The 20,568-nt window shown below is 37.0% G+C and overlaps 1 protein-coding gene across 1 annotated transcript in view; it reads left to right on the top strand.

The window, feature by feature from the left end:
* Positions 1-20,568, top strand: part of CCDC6 (coiled-coil domain containing 6) — a 49,017-nt gene that overhangs the window by 17,439 nt on the left and 11,010 nt on the right. Inside the window, exons 2-6 of the mRNA XM_053983932.1 lie at positions 2,345-2,494; positions 9,578-9,706; positions 14,753-14,856; positions 16,543-16,703; positions 19,243-19,399. Of these exons, the coding sequence (XP_053839907.1) occupies positions 2,345-2,494; positions 9,578-9,706; positions 14,753-14,856; positions 16,543-16,703; positions 19,243-19,399 (701 nt within the window). The remainder of the gene's footprint in view (positions 1-2,344; positions 2,495-9,577; positions 9,707-14,752; positions 14,857-16,542; positions 16,704-19,242; positions 19,400-20,568) is intronic.

Raw genomic sequence — 20,568 nt, 5'->3', positions numbered from 1 at the left:
GGATCTGGCAAAGAGTCCTGTGCAGGCTCGCTGCTATAATAATGTGATTTTAGAGCTTTTGACTGGTGCAAAGCATGAACAGAACAAATCTGTGCAAGGTACAGATGAATAGAAATCAAAGCAGAAACACCCTCATTCTTTTGTTTTTCAGAACCAAGTGCTTTTTAATTTAATTTTAGGTAAGCTTGGTCTGTGTTACTGTCTTCTGTTGTCTGAACCATTGAAAAACAGACACAAGTAGAAATCCTATGTAGTGAAGGCGGTGGAGGAGTTGATTTTGGAACAGTACGCATGAATTTTAATGATTTGAGGACAATGAGCCCTTGCAATTTGACTTGTTTACTCTGTTCTGGAATGTCTCTGAAGACATAAGATGGTTAGTAGCTCTAAGTAAAGCCACATTTAGAAGCTGATAGATGATGTTATTCAGATCAGTTAGATTCTAGGAGTTTTAATCCGTTGAGATGTGAGCTGACAATGTAACATTTCTTCAGACCTCTTGGGACAAATCTCTATTTTCTTGATGTGACCACTGCTGAACATGCTGGAGTAGCTGTTCTTTGCTATGAAGATGCAATACATTAGAGAGGGGATGCTGTGCAGGACCTAAGCTGCTAAGCCAGCAAACTCTGCCTGACCTGGCTTTTTCTTTTCTTTTCTTTCTTTTTTTTCTTTCTTTCTTTTTTTTTTTTTTTGTTTTTTTTTTTTTTTTTTTTGTTTTTTTTTTTTTTGTTTTTTTTTTTTGTTTTGTTTTGTTTTGTGTGGTTTTTTTGTGGTTGGGTTTGTACCAGCTCTGGTGGTGACAGGGAGAAGGGAGCTGTGGCAGATAGACAGTAGGAGAGGGCCATGAAAAGAAAGCAGTAGAGATGGGAGAAGAGACAAGAAGGCAGAGACAAAGATGTGAAGAGAAGGACTTGATGGAAGGAGGACTCCACTGAGAAGTTTCCAAACCACTGCTTTAGATTTTATGATATTGGTGATACCATGAGGAAAATTTGTAATTGTCCTATTGTTTCATCAAATTGAAAGACAGTTATGTTCTTTAATTAACTGTTCTCCTAGACATTGAAGGTGTCTAAGTAATTGGCTCTTGGACCACTAGGGAATGTGTCATTCCAGTTAAAAGATCATTGACGTAATGAAATCTTTCAAGCATTTTCCAGTGTACAATAAGTATAAAGAGATTGTTATTTTGGCACATTTTGGGCGGAAGATTATGGAAGATATGCTTTCAGTAATGTGTCTGTTTCAGTTGTTAAATTTTCCTCTCTCTAAGTTTACTGAAATAAAGCTTGCAGAATGTTTGTATGAGCTATAAGCTGGTTAATTAGATAATTAGAATCAGGGCCAATCACATATGTGCAGTTCAAGTCATGGATTTTATTGCAGGGAATGCAATCACTCCTAACAGTAACTTGCCTCATTGGTTAAATGCAGTATTTCTGTCATTCAGTTGTTCTAGGCTTTGAACTGTGGCATTAAGAGTTGGCTCTACCAATTTGTAGCTGTGGTCATTCATTTGCCCATATGAAATACCCTTCATGGCCATTCAGAGCAGGCTTTCAAAAGATCACTTTTATGTTCCATTTATCAACTTTATGCTTAAAAACCATACAGACATCTGAACTGTAGGGAATGCTGGAGAGCAGTGTCCCAGGCTGGCTCTCTGTGGAGCAGTGCAGGGTGCTAGCATTAAGCTGAAATGGAAATTGCCACTTCTAGTAATTCTGCCTGGAGTAGATTTCCAGAGTAGCTTGGAGTGAAGCTACCCCACGGCATTTTTGTGAGTTGCTGTTGTATGTAGTGGAGTAGCAGTTGTGAGAAGTACCATAGCTGTTTTCCTGGTGGTGTGGGGTAGGAATTCCTGTGAGAGGAGCTGTGCTGCCTGTGGCTCTGCATATTGGGGTGAAAGAAGAGGAGCATTATTTGACTCCTGGAAAGCAGAGCTCAGTCTAAGGGATCTGAAAAGGTGCATGTAGCAGTCTGAGCTGTGCTTCAGATTGTAATGGAGAACATTTAGACAGGAGTTCCTTTTCAGGCATAGAGTAGGTAAAAATAGCTGTCTGAATCTGTAATGCTTTTACAGAGTTTGTAAGGTTGAGGCATTTGTGGATTTGGCTGTGAGGAGACCACTTTAAAGCACCAGTGCAGTTTCTCAAGTCAAAAGGTTGAAAACAAAAAACAAAAAAGGTGCTATAACGTTATAAAAGGGGTTGGTAACAGACTTAGGTTCAGCCTACAGGCCTCCAGGATGACAGGCATTTAAAGGGGAATGGAATAATTGCAGCTTTTTTGAAAGGAAACTTGCTCTCTTTTTTCTCAAAACTATGTCTTTATTTCACAGCAAGCAAGGGCAGAGCAAGAAGAAGAATTCATCAGTAATACTCTATTTAAGAAGATTCAAGCTCTGCAGAAAGAAAAAGAAACGCTTGCAGTAAACTATGAAAAGGAAGAGGAATTTCTCACTAATGAGCTCTCAAGAAAACTGATGCAGGTAATTGGTGCCTTTACTGATGTTTCTCCCAGGAGCCTCAGGACTGACTGATGACTGAACTTTTGTGTTTGTGTGACTGCACTCTGAGGGAAGTGGTCAGGTTGGAAAGCTGACACTCGATAAAAGCAAAGTACAAGAAGTGTAGTGAGTGACCTTTCTTTTTAACATGGTGCTTTGAAGTTTGCATCTGCGAACTCAGCTTTGAGAACCTGAAAGTTTGTATAATGATGCAAAAAATGAGTATAGCTTGCAGTAAATGTCAACTGCCTTCCAGACAAGAGTTACTGATTATTTTAAAATGTTGGTGAAACACACTTTCTTTTCTGGAGTATTTGATACTTAACACAAGTCCTGAAATATTAAACTTTATCTACCAGAACGTACAGCGATGGTCGAAGGAAATTTTTTCTGTAAGTTTGTCCATACTTGTAACAAAACCCTTGCTTCTGTTGAATTAAAACACATCAGTTTGATGGTAAAAGTAAGAAGTTGAAGATGCTCGCACAATTTGTGGCAGAGAAACCTCTTTACATAACCCAAGTTGCTAATTTTTAGAAAGTGGTTAAGTATTTGTTGGAAGTGTCCTACATGGTTGCTCTGTTCTCACAGTCTTGCCAAAATACCTGCTTTTGGCTCCTGTAGGAGACAGGGTTCTGAGTTAGGGGAGTGTTTAATGTGGTCTGCTTGAGATTTTTTTTTGTGCCATCAGTTCTAAGCTTTGTCATTAAAAACTAGGCACTTTAAAAGAAGCTAATTTGTATGTTGTAAGCATTGCTGTGTTCTGCAGCTGGAGACTGAAGGCATGTTTCGCCCTGCAGTTAGGAAATCGTGTTTGGAAACACCACTAGAGCTAATCCCATCTGGCGCTTTTGTCACTGAAAACTGGGCCTTCTCTCACTTTGTCTCCTTGGTGCCTGTTATCACACAGGAAGCTCAGTAGCAAGATAAAAGATCCCTTACTTGGTATTACTATTTCCCCTTGCTGTTCTTGAGGAGTGACAAGAATGTTTCTGAGTAAGAGACATGTTTGGTTTCTAAGCCATACATTTTCATTAAAAGCAGAGAAGCAGATGGCAGTAAAATAGGGGTATCAACTGTTCTTTTCTAATTGAAGTAAGATGTGGATATCAGTATAGAAAAAGCTTCCACTGAAGTCTCTTGCAGTAAAGGGAGAAATGGTACATTGAACAATGTTGTTTAATTGAAATGGAGATGTAGAAATCCAGAACCAGGTTACGTGGGACTGTATAAAGAGGAAACTAAATTTTACTTTAAAATAAAAGCATGGATTACACCTGATTTATTTGAAGGGTTTTGAAGTCATATAATGACCTTGGACACAAATTTGTGCCACAAAGTTCTGCAGCAAATAAATTGTTGTATCAAGTAACTGCTTAACAAATATGCTTAGCCTTTTCCCTAGAATTCATGAGATTGTTTTAACAGGTTTTTTTTAACTATCTTTAGTGGCATTCTTAGATTGCTAAAATTATGCAAAATAGGTTCACACATTGCAAAGAGAAATACAAACTTCTTGTCAACCTAAAAATACAATTATTTTTATTCTTTTTTGCTATAGACTTTCAGAAACGATCCTTTGACTTTTGCCCCAAATTATAGAAAAAGGTATCATTCTGCTGTTCTCAAAATGGCCAAGGGGGTGCTTGGCTCGTTGTTATGTATGAAACAATGCAAGGGCATTGTGGAGTTTGTCTGTTGGAAACCCTTAACAGATGCACCTTCATTCTCACTGATGAAAGAAAGATGCAGAGAAGCATCTGAAGCAGAATGCAGACGTAAAGCTGGAGTTATTCTCACCTTTCTACAGCATCTGGAGAAAATCCTCAGTTGTGGATTCAGCATCATCCCTAGATACTACCTAGCTTTCAGCAGGCAAGCTGCAGGCTTCTGCTGAAAGAAAAAGCTCTATAGCCATACCTACAAGAGTATGGAGGTAAAATTCTGACCACCACCTGCAGCCTTGGATTTCATTCCATGTGGCCTTGCTGTAAGCCTTTGATAAACATGGTTATGTCAACCAGAAGATTTTAAAATACAGCAATTCATAAATGCAGTTGTGTTCCAAATTGTTTGTCCTGAAGCTGTGTGATTTCTCTCAGCACCATTAGGTAGCAATTTCTGGAAGTAAATTGTGAGTTTGTCCTCTCTGAATAATAACCCAGGTAACTTGAAAATGGGAACAGCAGTCAATGTCCTGGTGATGGTGTTGGTGGTTTGCCTGTGAAGGGTGAGTGGCATGGAATTTCTTGCTTAGAGGTTCACCTGGAAACTTCAGTGCACAGAGGAAATAAGGGTTATATCAGTGCTCCTCCACAAGGCCAGAGCTGAAACTTTTGTGGCTTGTGCCTAGGCACCAGTGGTGTTTCTGTTAATGGCATATACTACAAATGTTATTAACCCTTCCCTTGCAGTGGTCAGCAGGTTCTGTTCTCCACACTTCTGGATGACTTCTCATACCTTTAAAGTGGCTCAAGACTTGTAGTACAGGTGCAGCATTTGTTGTAAAGCAAACAGTTCAATATTACAACTGTTTTTCTATTTGTATGTATGCTAAATGCAGATCTCATTTCATGGCTTGATTATGTCTTTGATGTGATAAAATTGCTGTGAAATACAAAACCAGAATATTGATATGTTCTCCTAAACATCAGTAATGTGGTTGGCAGCTTACAGGTGGTACAGAAGAAATGGTCCCTTTCATTAACGAGCTTACCTGTAGAATTAGGGAAATTTCAATATTACCATATGTTTCCTTGAAAGAAATTTTTCAGCTCTTCAGAGATCATGGACTTAGTAAATTGACATTAGAATATTGGTGAGTTGCAGGCAAATTTTTTAAGCAGCAAAGAAGTAAAAATAATACTTGATGGTTTTTGTTTTCTGAAAGTTTATCTGCTGTCTGAAGGTTTTGATCCTTCAGTGTTGAATCCTGGAAATTATACCCATGTAGAACAACAGATTAAAAATTGGAGAAGAGAAACTCCTGATATTACAAATAAACTCAGTTTTTGGAAAAGAGGGCATTATTGGCACACATCACATGGTCAGTTTAGAATTTATTACAGTATTTTTTCTGTAGTTGAATAGTCTTCCCATTTTCCGGATGTAGGGCTACATTCTTGGCTTATGTTTTTTAGACCAGGAAGATAAGATAATTATAATTTCCTTTTTTTAAACTTCCTGAGATTTGTGGGTGCCAATACTTACCATTACTTGCCATTACTCACTAGAGTGTAGCAGTTCTATCTTTATTAGGAGAATAATGAACTCATAAATGCCCACTTCCATTTTTGGCATCTTTGCTCTGCAGGGAATTCTAACTAAATTAGATGCAGACTTTGGATAATGACTTACCCAGGAATACAGTAGTCTCCTGTTGGTTGTTCCACTGTTCTTTGGGATTAACTCTTAATCTCTGGGTTTGCCAGGCAATGTTGAGCTGACCTGGAACTAGACTTAGAGCATTCATGCTGTCAGACATTGTACATCAAATAGCTTCCTGCCTTTTGGATGAGTAAGGGAAAAAATTGCATATAAATCTGTTGTTTTGTCTAAAACTTTGCATTTTGGAACTGAGGAGAGGTACTTCTGCTAAACTGCAGATGATTTGCACTCTCTCAATTTTTCAAGTATTTACAGCTCTGTGCCTGTTTCAAAATCACTGCCATATTACTATGTTGAAAGGCACTTAGCAGAGGGGCTTTTTTCACAGTGCCTATGTGTTTGTTGCTTTGTCAGACCTTTGTCACAATTGTAGGGACTTACGCCTCTCATTCAGCCAGGCCTCTGGAATGAGCTCCCAGAACATTCAAACATTTTAAACGTGGGAGCTGCCTGCCAGAGCTGCAGTGCTCCTCCTAACAACCAGCAAGAATCCCCCAGTTCAGCACCATGTGCATTACTGTTATAAAACACAGGCTGACATCAGGTTTGCAATATCAGAAGAAATTCATTTTGGGACCTTTTACTGTATGTGAGACTGAATCTAAACAGACATGGTAGTACATAAAGGAAGGTATTTCCACTGGAATAATACTGTCTTTCTGGTGCCATGCCATTGCTTTATGATATCATTTTATAACTGTAACTTTCACTGTCTCTACAAGCCAAATGAATGAATATACAATTTTATTAGATAAATTTCCTTTGTTTTGCACAATTATTAATTTTTTAAGTTGAGCGTTGTAGGAATGAAGGAGCACATGCATCTTATCAGAGGTCTTACAGTAAACAGAAGATTTTTATCACATGCAGCCCTGATAAAGTTCTTATAAGCCATACACATTTACTGTATTTTTCTATGTACTTCATGTAATTGTATTTTTGCTTTCCTAATGAAGTCTCTAAAAAGCGTGGAATTTTTTTTATAGCATCCTCAATCCTTAATCATTATAGGATGGTAGCAGTATATTGCAGAATATCATGAGAAGCATTTTGATGCAGGCTCTATTCTTGCAGCAGTGGGCATGGACGTGTGGAGTTACTGTTTTGAAACTGAAAGTAGTAAATCTTGAAAATTTACCATTTGTGAAACAAGGCTGCTCCAAAGAAAAAATTATTTTAAATATTATTTAGTCTTACAGAGTCAGTTACTTTAAAATGTGCACCAGTTCTTTTCAAAATCCAATCTGGTTTTTGTTTTTCAACACCCTTATATTTTTGGATGTGCAAATTGGTCCAAGTGGCTGTCCTTGAAAGTAAGATGTTACAACATACCAAGATAATAGCATGTGTAGTCAGGCAAGTTAAGTAATTGGAGGTCTGTACAGAAATGTTTCTTATGTAAGTCTGATTTTTGACAATTCTTTAAAAAACTGTAAGTCTGTAAACATAAGCTATTACCCTCCTGCTCTCAAAATACCATGCATTAGCTCAAGGATGCTAATGGGATTGTGTGGAATAAGCAGAGCCAGCTCATCTCAATTATTTGAACATCTGGGCATAAAGAGGAGGCAAACTGCTGATACAAAATTATTAATAAATATGACTCCAGGATGCAGCAAAGGAAGAAGTGGACAGCTTTTGAGGGCCTGGAATACCTAGAAATAGACTGCACAAGGTCATAGTCTGGGGGATAAATGAAGGTTTGTTTTCTAAGGGGGAACTTCATCCATTGGCTCCGTTACTTCATAAAAGACTTCCCACTATCCCAGAAGTAAGCCAAAGAAGGAAGGTAAGCATGCTCCTGCATTGTATGAGGACACTTGTTTCTGCAGAGAGAGAGAGTATTGCTGTAGTTGTTTAGAACTTAAGTGAGCTGAGGCACACAGTCCTGCTGCTAAGCTTTGTGTTTGATAGCCCCATTCTCACTTCAGACTAGTCACTGTCTCTCTTGCACCAAACCCATCTCTAATCTTACAGAGCTGAAAATTCTCCTTCAGTTTTCATTTGCAGTTCAAGGTCTGTAAGACATTGGCATCAAGGTGACACTTTCTAACACAGTTTTCCTTCTCTTTAGCTGGCAGGTGTATCTGTAGACCATTATTACTATAATTGCATATAATTAAAAACAGTTGGGAAAAACTCTTTTACATTATGAAGTAAAATAAACACTCTCCACCTGTATTGTACCAGGGATATTTTCTCATTGTTAGCAATTCTATTCTTCAACATTAAGTTTTCATCAGTAACTGCATTTTGATTGTTTTGGTTTGTTTTTATGATGAAAGGAAATAAAAGGGAAAAATTATTTTCCCCTATATGAGTGACAGACACCACTCATATATTTTGGAGGTGTTAGTAATATATTTCTCTCTCTTTGTAAAATGAAGTCAGTATTTTCTATTCTAAGAGTTTGCTATTCTGGTATTTGTTTTAAATTGTGAAAAATCAAATCTCAACATTGACAAGCCCTGAAAACACAACCCCCAAACTTTTCCCATATGTATATTGCCAAGTATTTGCTGTCTGCCTGGTGCTCTTCCTCTATGAGCTTTTTGCCTTGGTCTCTGTGGCAGGCTGCACTTCACAGACCATTTTGCCTCTAAATAGGAGCAAAAGGAGCTGAATGAACAAATGAGCAATTTTAGCTTATTTCAAAATCAGTCTATTCCTTCACTGTGGTAGCCTTGATTTGTGTCTGTGACTGTGAGGTGTTTCTCCATTTCCTCGGGTTCTCCTCACACATTTAACACTGTGATCTTACAGATTGTTATGTACTAGCCAGAAGAACTGGAATAAAAGCATAAGCAGGTGCAAAAGGTGCTTGCAATTGTCAGTGTGGATGGTCAGAACACAATGTAATTACACCATTGTCTGTTGGTGACATTTGCTTTTTCCTGGGTCAGATTCATGTGTGTGTACCATGCTGCCAGTCACACTGTTCTATCCACAGCAAGACTTAGATCCCTGTCTCAGAGGAACTCTACTCCAAGCCATACTTTATGTTAAAATGAGGGTTTTTTTTTGTTTCCGTCTACATGAGAGCCTTGAGAGTTAAATTTTTCTTTTCCTTTGGATATATTAAATGAAAAAAAAAATCCTTTCAGTATTAAGAAAATGTATAACATTGATTTCAAATAACCAGTATTTTTACATCATCAGGACAGTTTGATTTTGATAGCATAGGAATAGAAATTAGAATTTTTTTTTGTTGTTTGTAAACTCGTTGCACAGCAATTTCATTAGTATGACTTCAGTCATGATTTTCAGCTTTCAGCTGCCCGGAGAAGGAAGTGCTAAGACCTGCATTTTGTGCTTTGGGTGCTCTTGAGATGATGCATTTAGATTAAAATTAATGCTTTTGTGAACTTTATTATATATTTTTACTTTGGAAATGTCATATATATAATGCATTATATGTAGTATATAAAATAACCCATTTTGATTTTACTTAATTCAGTAGTTGGAAATGTACTTTTCTCTGCATTGTAAATATGCAGCACAATTTAAAATGCTCCTTTTTGAAGGGCTGTTGGGTGAGTTGTACATTTTGAAGTTTTTTGAGAAGCATCAGAGAATTTAACATGCAGGAGGAATAAATGTGTGAATAAATGTATAAAATAAAGCCTAAGTTCATGCTTTTATTTGTTTAAAATGTTTACCTGTCTCCTAAATTTTTAGCTGCAACATGAGAAAGCTGAACTGGAGCAACATTTAGAACAGGAACAAGAATTTCAAGTGAACAAACTGATGAAGAAGATTAAAAAACTGGAAAATGATACAATTTCAAAGCAGCTCACCCTGGAGCAGGTAACTCTTTCATTGCACCATTATATGATTGAGAAAAAAATAAGTCCTTTTGTCTTAGATTTGACTTAATGTTTTAAGCATGTTAGAAACTGGGCAGTATTGAGAATATAGGAAAGTCAGTTCAACTTCCAAAGCAATAGAAGAATAACATAGTTTATTATGAGAAACTTGGATTGGTTTTTTTCGTGGCTGTTATATCTATTAGTATTATATCTATTATAGTAGCCTTTTTGTGGGCCTTCATGTCTGCTGGACAGCAGTGGCTTTTGCAAATGCAGCTTTTTTGTAAATAATGCTGCTTGTTGCTGTTCATCAGCTTCCACTCATGCTGCTGGTGAGAAAAGACTGTCACTTCTGATGGTGTTAATCACAGTAGTAAATGATCTGTTTGTGGTCTACTTGTGCTCCAGGTCACCTTTTGGTGGCAGCTTGGATAGCACAGCCCTGGAACTGTGAGTTGTCAGCTGTGTATATCCTTCAGAAGCCCTGAAGTTTGACTACATCCAGCTCCCTTTCTCCCTAGACAGCCATGAAGATTATAGAGATAAAAGCACTTGTTTGGCTGTGTTTCCACAGGATGTTTAGACATTGGGTGTGCTCATGTCTGATTTTAGGCATCTGCATCAAAGCATCTCAGTGGTGTCAGTAGGAGACCTTTTGACTTAAAAGGCAAACTGGCGAAACCTTTAGGATTGTTAAAGGACTCCAGATTTTCTGGCATGTACAGGTCCAATAATTCAGGTGATGTAAATATAGTGTGTTAGCTCTGTGATTTCTTCTGCCCTGGAACATTTTTGTTGCTGGTAATCTGAATTGTTACCAGTTTTGTACGAGTCTCTTTTTTCTGTTGGCATGGATAAATTAGTTCATGGCTATCTAAATGATCAAGTGAGTTATCTTGATTCTCCTGGAAACATTCTATATGGAGAGACCTATGGAACAAACTGAAAAATTAAAAGGTGGGAGGGATACGTAGTTGCCAAAAAATCCTTACCCAGCATGGAAGTTAGCATGAGGTTGAAATAACTCTCTTAGCCACAAGGTGGTGGTGGCTGCCACTTAATCGAAATGCAAAGTAAGCTTAACATACTAAGCTGTTGTAGTCTTTGAAATGTTAGCATGAGCCATGGCTGAAATCTTCATGGTATTATTTTTGTCTTGTTTTTCTGGACAGACAGATTGACTTGTGAAATCATAAAATTTGAAACTTGTTGCTACATCTAAATGCCAGTGATACACTGTTCAAAAAGCACAGATGCACAAAGGTCTTTAGTATCTGGCTTTGAAAACTTTGTTTGTGAAGATGTTAAAATTTGGCTGTTAGTCTTGCTTAGAAATTCCATGTGAATTTAGTGTAATTCACCATATGCCTTTGTTTTCTCTCACAGTAAGGTGAATGTCAAGTTACTTAGGGCTTCAGCACACTTTCTTTCCTCACACAAATTAAAAGTGCTGATTGTGCTAATTAACCAGCTGAAGCAGCAGCCTTGGGGCATGTGCTGTACCTAGCAAGAAGCAACCCAAAATTGTGAGGAAAGTCATGTTGCCTTTATTGCACACAGAGAGAATTAAGGAAGAGGGATTATCACAAGCTGCAGCACAACCTTCGGAACACCTGTTAAACATTGTTGGAACTCCAACAATGCTTTGAGCTGGGCTATATTGAGGTCTGTCACTAATCAGTGAGCAGATAATCACAGCATATGTTCACTAAAATGTTGTTTCTGAAATAGAGAGCTGAATTATCTATGCTTTTCTGTTCTTTCTTTCTTCTTTCCTTTTTTTCATCTGAACTGCTTATACCACAGGTGATCAGGAGGTAGTTGGTTTCTGGTTGCATAGAATATTATTCCTTAATAAAAATTAAATTGGATCTTAGGGTTCAAATGTGACCTGAAATAATTTCTTAAGTCAGCTTAAAGTCAGCAGAGCATTCTTCTCTGAAGGCAAATGGTGAAGAAATTTACAGCATGTGACTATTTCATTAACTGAATGACTCAGTTAAAACGAGCAATAACGTTCTGTGTTCCAGTTCAGTGGTTTGATAGGAAATAAATAGCTGTCAGGATTGCCCGAGAGAGGCCAAGGGTATGTGCTCTTGCTGTTACTATTTTTAATTGCTTTTCTATTTCATGCAGTGTAGTGACAAACTAGAATTGATGCAATTAGGAGATGAGAAATAACAGCTAAACTGCTAATAATCATCTCCTATGTTTGCTTTGAAAGGAGAAGAACATGAGATGGTAAAATCTTTGGGAAAGATTTTCTTGGAAAGCAGCAGAGAATTAAAGCTACAAAGGGCAAGGTGGAGATGAGAAGCAGAGAAGTAAATTTTGGGATAGTGGGCATAGGCAGAGATGAGCATATTCAACTTTGATTGATTTGGAAGACCTGCATTTTTCAGGGGGGAACAGTTGTGCTTTTTAATAAGTTGGCAAGACAGTTGACAAATCAGTAATACAGGAATACACATAAAATGGATATTTTAGCTGCATTTTGAAGTAAAGTAAGTGCATGTGAGAGAGAGAGAGTAAGAAGAAACACAAGTGGGTGGTGAGGAAGGTTAAAAGGAATTTTACTCTTCCTTTGAAGGGAAGGGTAAGGTCTGAAAAGCAAGCAATACTTCCTTGTTTCCTTGTTTTAATGGTCAAAATTAGGTGATGCTTGATTGGAATGTAGCTCTGAACCCCCTGTAGAGTGACACTAGTATTGACAGAGCTGCTGGCTTAGTCCTAAGCATAATCCCATCCTGCTTATTTCAGAATATTACCATATTGCTAAAAAAAGTCATTGACTGGAGTACATTTCAAAGTACACCTGAAACTATTGAGTACCAAGCCAAAGACACCAATTCTTTGACATCACAGCTCTCAACAGGATGCTGCAGTTGCTGTAGGTGCCATTCAAGGTGTTCTTCCTCCAAGCTTTGAAATCTTGACAGTGGGAGAAACTGGCACAACACTCATGACCAGGAAAGGAAGATCCTTGTTTCCAGTATGTTTTCATATTGCTGGAAATGTGAAGTTCTAGATCTGTTTCACTTGGTTTCTTTGGTGTTTTCTCAGAGCAGTTTCAGGGCACAACACAGGGCTTATTTGTGTATTGTTGCTGATGGTTTGACTTTGCTGTTGTGCATGCTCACCCACAAGCAGATTTATAATTAATGGACTCCACTGCCTTGGTGATGGTTGCTATAATGCTAAATGTAATCTTGGGTTTTTCAAATCCAGGCTTATAAATAATTCACTCTGTCTTTAAATTCCAGTGTGCTCTTCTTCCTACCATTAAAAGATACAGATTTCTTTTCACCTGTGTGTTCTTGTGGATTTGTTTGTTGCTAGATCAAAACATAGTTGTAAAAAGACGATGAGTAGGTGAGTTCAGGCCATGCTGCATTGAAATGATGCAAAAACCATTGCTGCAAAGATCATAACTTTATTATGCATTAACACTTTTTTCGTCATGTGACTATCTAGATAGCTGTGCAATGTAGTGGACATCTGGGTTTTACTAATGTAGAAGCACAGTGTGCAGACTGCCAGGACATTTTCTGTAGTTTCTTCCCTCTGCACGTTCCGAGCCCCAGGCATTGGCCAGACTGGCTGAGGAGCCCTGAGGCAGAATGCCCTGTGCTCCTGGGGCTGAGCCCTTTGCTTTCCTACCACTCCACCTCCAGCTGTGTGGGGAATGAAGTGTTGCTCAGGATCCACATTCTCATCCTTGTGGGGAGGCTGAAGCATATTGCTTCTGACTTCTCTTTTGCTGAGATGTAAGTTCCCTGAGCTGTTAATGTACATCTGGAAACTCAAACATGGAAAGATTTGCTAGACAGTGTTTCTCTTCCTAAGTATGTTCCCTATTACTCATCAACATATGTCTGCTTCTGCTCACAGTAACTAATTCCTCTAACCTTTAAAGGAGAAAGTTGTACATTCATTAAACTTGCACTGGTACCTGAAGTGTGTAAGTTTGTATTTTGTTTGGGTTTCTCAGCATTAATTTAGTGGTTAGCACAAATAGTTTACAGATTTAGATGCTGCAATAGCCCTTCAGCCAGTGATGTAATAAATGGAAAACGTTTGTTTCTGTTTTCAGTCTTTCCATTTTCTAATGTGAGATTATTCACCCAGCAGAAAAGTGGTGTTAACTAAGCTTGGCTTGGAAAAATGCTTCCATGCTGTTTTCCATCTGTAAAGGTGTTGAGCTGTTCTCAAATATTTCATTATTGACAACTTCTTGAGTTCAACTGTATTGCTACAGAGTAAGATCAGCTGTGCCTCTTAATATTCTCCTTTATTAATAATACTTGCATTGTGTTTCCGCTTAAACACTAATAATAGGTTTCTTCATGTGTGGGTCTACATTATATCTTTTTATTAACTTTAGAGTAGAAAGTTCTACATTATATCTTTTATTAACTTGTAGTAGAACCAACAATGCTTGTTCACACAGTAAGTGAAGGTGATTAATGTCAAGTTAAGCTTTTACTTTTATAAAGCCCTTGCTAAGATAGAATTATATTTGTTTTGCTAGTAAGGATTGATACAGTAACACTTCACATAACACTTTCTTTACTATTTTTATGTCCTTTACCTAACACTAGGCACACAAGGCAAAGATGGCTTTTCTTCCATTTCTGAATTACTTAACTGTGGTTCTTCCACTAAAAACATCTAAAACTTTTCAAAAGAATAAACATTGCTGTAGTGAACAGTAAATTGTTTGAATTTCATAGATTCATGGTATAGGAGATGTCTTTAAATAGGTTTGTCATGTCATCAGTGCCTGCATGTCCAGGGTTCATGCTGCTGCTTATTGGCCAGGGACAAGTTCTCTGAGAAGAACTTGTGTTAAGGAGATAACAACTGTGCAACTACCGAATCTCTTGATTTTTCCACTGCATTGTACCTGAATTGTGTCTCTTCTTCCCGTTCTCCTTGCTCCTGTGAAGCATTATGTAAAATGGTGTTGATGGAGCTTTCCTAGTGACAGTTCCTTGTAAAAAATCCGTGCCCATCACTTTCACTAATTGTTTTTCCTCTCCAGCTAAGACGTGAGAAGATTGACCTTGAAAACACTTTGGAACAGGAACAAGAAGCACTAGTGAATCGTCTCTGGAAGAGGATGGATAAGCTTGAAGCAGAAAAACGGTTTGTCTTGTTACGGTGCCCTCCTTACTTTGGGAGAGGTTTTTAATACATCATGTTCTGGATTAAATGTGTTCATCTCTGTCCCACAAGAGTTGTCTAATCTGTGAAAACCTGGAAGATGAAGCAGTTGTAAAGTTCCCTGTTAGCATGATGCCACATCACTGATTGCTTAAAACAAAACTAACCAGTATAAGAAATTACCTGGGAAAGCTTGAAGGATTTTATTGAATTTTTTCAATTGCTGATAGCCTCTTTTTAAAGTTTTTGGTTTGTGGTCAGCTTCAAATTCATGGTATTTTACTATGTTTGTTATGTGAGAACCTCTTGTTTTTTCCCTGTCTACTTAAAGAAGACTTCAGCTTTTCCTCAGTGGTGTGCAGTCATGTCATTGAGACTTCCCAGTGCTTCTTCAGTAGAACTTAAGACAATGACTCTTAATATTATTGGAACAGCTAAAATTAAAAATATGTATGAAACCAACCATCTCTTAAATGTTATAAAAGAACTCATCTTGAGGAGGAAGTAGGAGAGAATAATGATTAATGATTATTAATATCTGATTTTTTTAATGTGTTTATTGTTATGTTAATGTGACCCTCTGAATCTTGGCTGGAGCATCAGAAAGCACCTGAGGCTGAATGAACTGCAGGTTTTGTAGTTTTATTTTACAGAGCCCTGCTGTGTGGAAGGTGCTCTGAAGAGCTACATGTGATATTCAGCAGTGGTAAATCCATAGCAGGATGAGCCTTTGGTAGGATTTTTGCATATCTTAGATTTAAAGCCTTCTTTAAGGGAAACCATTTCTGGTTTGATTTAGCTCAGACTGTGCCCCTCCTGTGAGGAGCTGTGCTGGAATCAGCCCCTGCTTCAGTACTTTGTGTGGTACACATGAATACTGCACTGTGCAAGAGGCACAAATCTGCTCTTCAGGGCAGGGCTGGATCTGGCCTATCAACATGTTCTTTCTAAAGTTTCATGCTTTCAGGGTGGAAAATACTCCTATGTTACCTCCAAAAATCATCATTTAGAACCTTTAATATCTATTATTTGCTTATTTCATAACAGAAGTTCATTAGGTCTGAATTTACCATCATTTATTTGAAGTGTTTGAAACCTTGATTATATGGAACACCGTAATACCTTTCTGTTTGGAAATTAAAAAAATAAAAAAAAAAAAGGAGTCTATTTTACTGTCCTACAGAAAATGTCTGTGAAATTCTTTTGATAGTAGTGAAATGCAGAAAAGCCTGTGTTTCAAGACAGACATACTTTACTCATCATTAATCTTCACTATGTGTCCTTTCTCCAAGAACATAAATGTAAAAACTCGTAAGAGATGAAATGAATTTTCTTAGCAAAAATTTTGTGTAATAAGAAGTGTTTGAGGACAAAGCTGAGTTAGCTATTTATAGTCTAAAATTTGTTTTTCCTGAACTATATGTTGTAATATTTTGGAATATCAATGTCTGAATATGTTAGAAAATTCTTCTGTACTAGGACAACAAATTTTCCTTTTTTATTTTGAGTTAAAAACTAAGCATTATAACTCCTCCCCAATTTATCTCCCCATATACAGTAGTTAAAATAAACCCTACATACCTTTTGGAATCCTTGCAATGGCTTTCTGGGGTATACAAGAGGTTTTCATTGGAATGGAAGGTAAAGTTTGCACTGTTTTTCATACAGAATTTTGCAGGAGAAATTAGACCAGCCGGTATCTGCTCCACCATCTCCCAGAGACATATCAATGGAGATAGACTCTCCAGAAAATATGATGAGACATATCAGGTTTTTAAAGAATGAAGTGGAGAGGTTAAAGAAACAATTGAGAGCTGCACAGTTACAGCGTGAGTAAACAACTTGTTTGAAATTTTCTGAAGTTTTTTTGCTTTGTAAGATTTTTATATGTCCTTTGAATTTAAGGTAGCAGTGGAAAAAAATGTGGTAGGTTTGGATTGCAACATTTTCATAATTGCAGTGTTATTGCTTGTTGATGTATTTATTCATAAATATATACATATAAACTGTATATTGCATAATTATAAACTGTAGTTTAGGGGGTTCTTTAGCTTTACTAAAAGGGTGTCTGAAAGAATCAAAAAATTATCCTTGACTGTTTTGTGCCAGAAAAAGATGTATCTATCTTTTTTTTTCAGAAACTTAGCAGTATTTCAGCATACAAGTTTTTCAAAACATATTTATGGCCTACTTTGTAGAAGTCGTGTTGCAAATTAAAAATTACTCCAAAGAATTAACAGCTAGTGAAATAAAGATCAACTGTCTATAAGAATTTCACTTGTTGATTGTGGCAACCTGAGGTAGCTGCTGCACAGTATAGCAGCATTCATTTGCTGTGTCCTTTCCTATGTAAGATGGCTTTGAAGCATACAGAGCTGTGTAGAAGTCATCGTGATCCTGTTGTGGATGGCTGGGGCCCCTTGCCCAGCAGTGGGACCTCATTTTGTCCTGCCTGCCCAGGAAGGGACTGTGCACTGAGCACATGGGCTCAGCTGCCAGGAGGCTGCTGGCACCTCCCCTTGGACTTTGCAGTGCAGTCCTTCGTTCCTTCCTGCTGAATGTGAAATTGCTGTCTGAGAGTCAGCAGTTGTGCCTGGCTCCGAGTCAGCTGCACTGCAGTTGGTGAGTGACTAGATACCTCAGCACATGGCCAGGAAAATCTGGGCAAATGCAGAACAGTCAGGATCATGCCCCTCTGGCCAGCCAGGCTAGCTGGACTATTTCAACCTCCATTTACAGAAGGAGCTTGCTAGAGGCAGCAGCCTTCCTTCAAGACAGAGATGATGGATCAGGAGTGATCTTTTGCAGAGACCTTGTGCACAAGTTTGTGGCATTAATAATTTGTGGCTGTTAAAAGAAGATAAGGACAGCTCATCTTTGTACTTGCAAATTCTGCACTGCAGCCTTCACTTACTAAAGTTCAGAATAAGAGCAAGGCCTTAGATTAAAAGTACTCTTTGTGCAAATCCAGCCTAATTAATTTCATTTCAAGTATCCTCTATTTTAAAGTGGTTTCTTTTTGAACTACTGTGATTTAGAGTAAAAAGTTGAAAGCATTAATGTCAAATTTACATTGAAAATAAGAGCTAGGTTTAGAAGGACTTTGTGAACAGGTTTAACAGAACTGCAGTACAAAGAGCAGAGCTGGTAGGATATGCCAGCTGCAAGCAGAAGATGAAACTGAAATGCAGTTTTCAGATTGGTGTTTGTAATACATGGTCATTAGAGAACCTCTAGTAGTAGTCTTAAGTACTTAATGAAATATGCTTAGAAATTCTGATACTTATATTATATTTTTTATTTCTGAAACACTTCTAGAAGCTGGTTTGGTATGATAATAGTGTACAAGAGGTGACACTGTTACATTTAGAAGTGATTTTTCCGCAGAAGAGAGATAAATCACATGTTGCTAATAGTTTGGGAACAGCTTTCTGAAACAGGAATATTCTTTACCTTGAAGGTTGTTGCATGAAGGAGTGATGACAAAGCATGATGAATTGTTTTGGGTTTTCTTAATGTCAGGGATTTAACTGCAAGCTTACTTAAACATTACAAAATCTCACAAAATACATTGTATGTCTCATAAGTCTTCATCACATATTCCATTTTATTTAAGTAATCAGTCACAAAGCTGTAACTTTTCATAATTTGACTTTATCACCTTAAATAATCTGTGGTACCAGACCATTTAAGTAGTGTTTACTGAACTTGTTTAGAACTGATAACTCAAATTGCCCTTTGATGTAGAGTAGACCTCTTGTTGGCTTTTAACATTAAAATTGAATATAATTTTAATATTAGTGTTTTAATATTGGTACATGTTCTGTTGGACAGTTTCTATGATAAGATGTATAATTGAAAGAGTGCTGTAGAATATATATAAGGTAGGAATTTTAATACAAGTTTAAGTTTGGAGTTTCAGAACTTGTGTTGTGCTTCCTTCAAAATGAAAATATACCTTTAAAATAATATCTTCATGCTTTGCTGGAAAATCTTTGTAAATGTGGAATAGCATTATTTTAATGGAGCAGGAATCAGTATTTTTTCTTAATGGTTTTAGTAATGTTTTCTTTATAAAATTTTTTGTTCTTTTCAAATTTGTTAGAAAATACTTTTGGTTCGTGGTGGTGAGTTTTGTTTTTCTTACATTTTGTTTTCAAACTTGATGTCAAACAATAGTTTATTTTAGTAGTTACTATTCTGAATTAGGCTTTGAACTAATGACTTAGAGGTGAATATTTTCAGTGATGTATCCTGAGCATTTTCTACACCTTCATCTTGAAGTGTTGGAATAAAATCAGGCACAACATACTTGGCTGCCTGAGAAATTGAATTTTAATCAACTTTTAACAAAAGGCTGAATTTCAGATTCAGAGAAGATGGCACAATACTTAGAAGAGGAGCGACATATGAGAGAAGAAAACTTGAGACTTCAAAGAAAACTACAGAGGGAAATGGAACGAAGGGAAGCTCTCTGCAGACAACTGTCAGAAAGTGAATCCAGCTTGGAAATGGATGATGAAAGGTTTGTATTTTTTTGGCCATCTAGATGTGTTGAACTTATTTATCAGTATTTATACTACTTTTTGAATATTATAGAATAATTTTAGAAGTAACTTGTATGTGGGTTTAATATGCATATCAAATTCCAGCATAGTCCAGGAATTGTATCAATGTTGTACAGAATTTGCATTAGCTTTAACAGTGAGTAAGAAAATATTTATATCTGAAGATTGTTTTGGGGTTTGATAATATATATTGAAATAAATACAGCTGTGGAGTTGAAAATCAGGATAATTCGATCACAACACTTTTGTTTTGCTCTCACCTTGGTAACTGCAAGGAGTTCTGTGAGGTAGGGACAGCATCTTGGGCCTGATTTGTCCTTTGCAGAAAGTAAAATATGTTCATCCAAATACCAAGGGATACTGTGTAAAACCTTTGAAATGAAGTATTTCCAGAACTGTTGGGTTGTTCTCGATGTCCAAACTATAACATCCTTGATTTGTTTTTCTTTATTGCAAGCTGCTTTGTTTGCCCTGACCTTACCTTGAGTTTTTCATGGTTTATATTGTGCCTTTTAGTGTTTTCTCACGTCACAGAAATATGACAGTGTTATATCTTGAAAGAGGATTTTAAGTACATTTTGGATAAAACGTTCTTAGTTCTTACCAAATGCTCATTGTTTGGTTGTATTGTTGTATAGTATTTTGGATTTATGGTGGTCCTTTAGAATAAATAAAAAAGTTACTCTGTGCTGTGTATTTTTTCTGATACTGAGAGATTTCTATTTCCTCTTGGGTCCTTAATATTTTTTTATAAGATGTAATTTACCAGGAACAAAGTACCAGATACTTTGTGGTAAGGAGTACCCTTAAAGCTCAGAGTAGTGCGTTCATTCTAATGAAACACCAAGGCAACTTGACCTGTATTGCATTGGCATCTGGTATTAAGATGTAGCAAATGCTATATAAATTAAATTGTTAAAAATAGGGGATTCTGAGGTTGGATTTTTTTCCTTATTAGGCTTACCTTTTCTTCCACTCTTTACAGTATAATGGAAGTACAGTCAAAATCTAAATCTATGAGAATTACCAGTATTAATCCAAAATTGTAGAGTATCCTAATGATTTTTTATTGCCCACTTGTAAGTAGTGGTAACTAGGAAAATGTAGGAAAATTTGATTAACTAGT

Source organism: Vidua macroura, chromosome 8, assembly GCF_024509145.1.
Source record: "Vidua macroura isolate BioBank_ID:100142 chromosome 8, ASM2450914v1, whole genome shotgun sequence".
NCBI classification, from domain to species: Eukaryota; Metazoa; Chordata; class Aves; order Passeriformes; family Viduidae; genus Vidua; species Vidua macroura.
The sequence above is the reverse complement of the archived record's forward strand: the minus strand, read 5'-3'. Positions and strand labels throughout refer to the sequence as shown.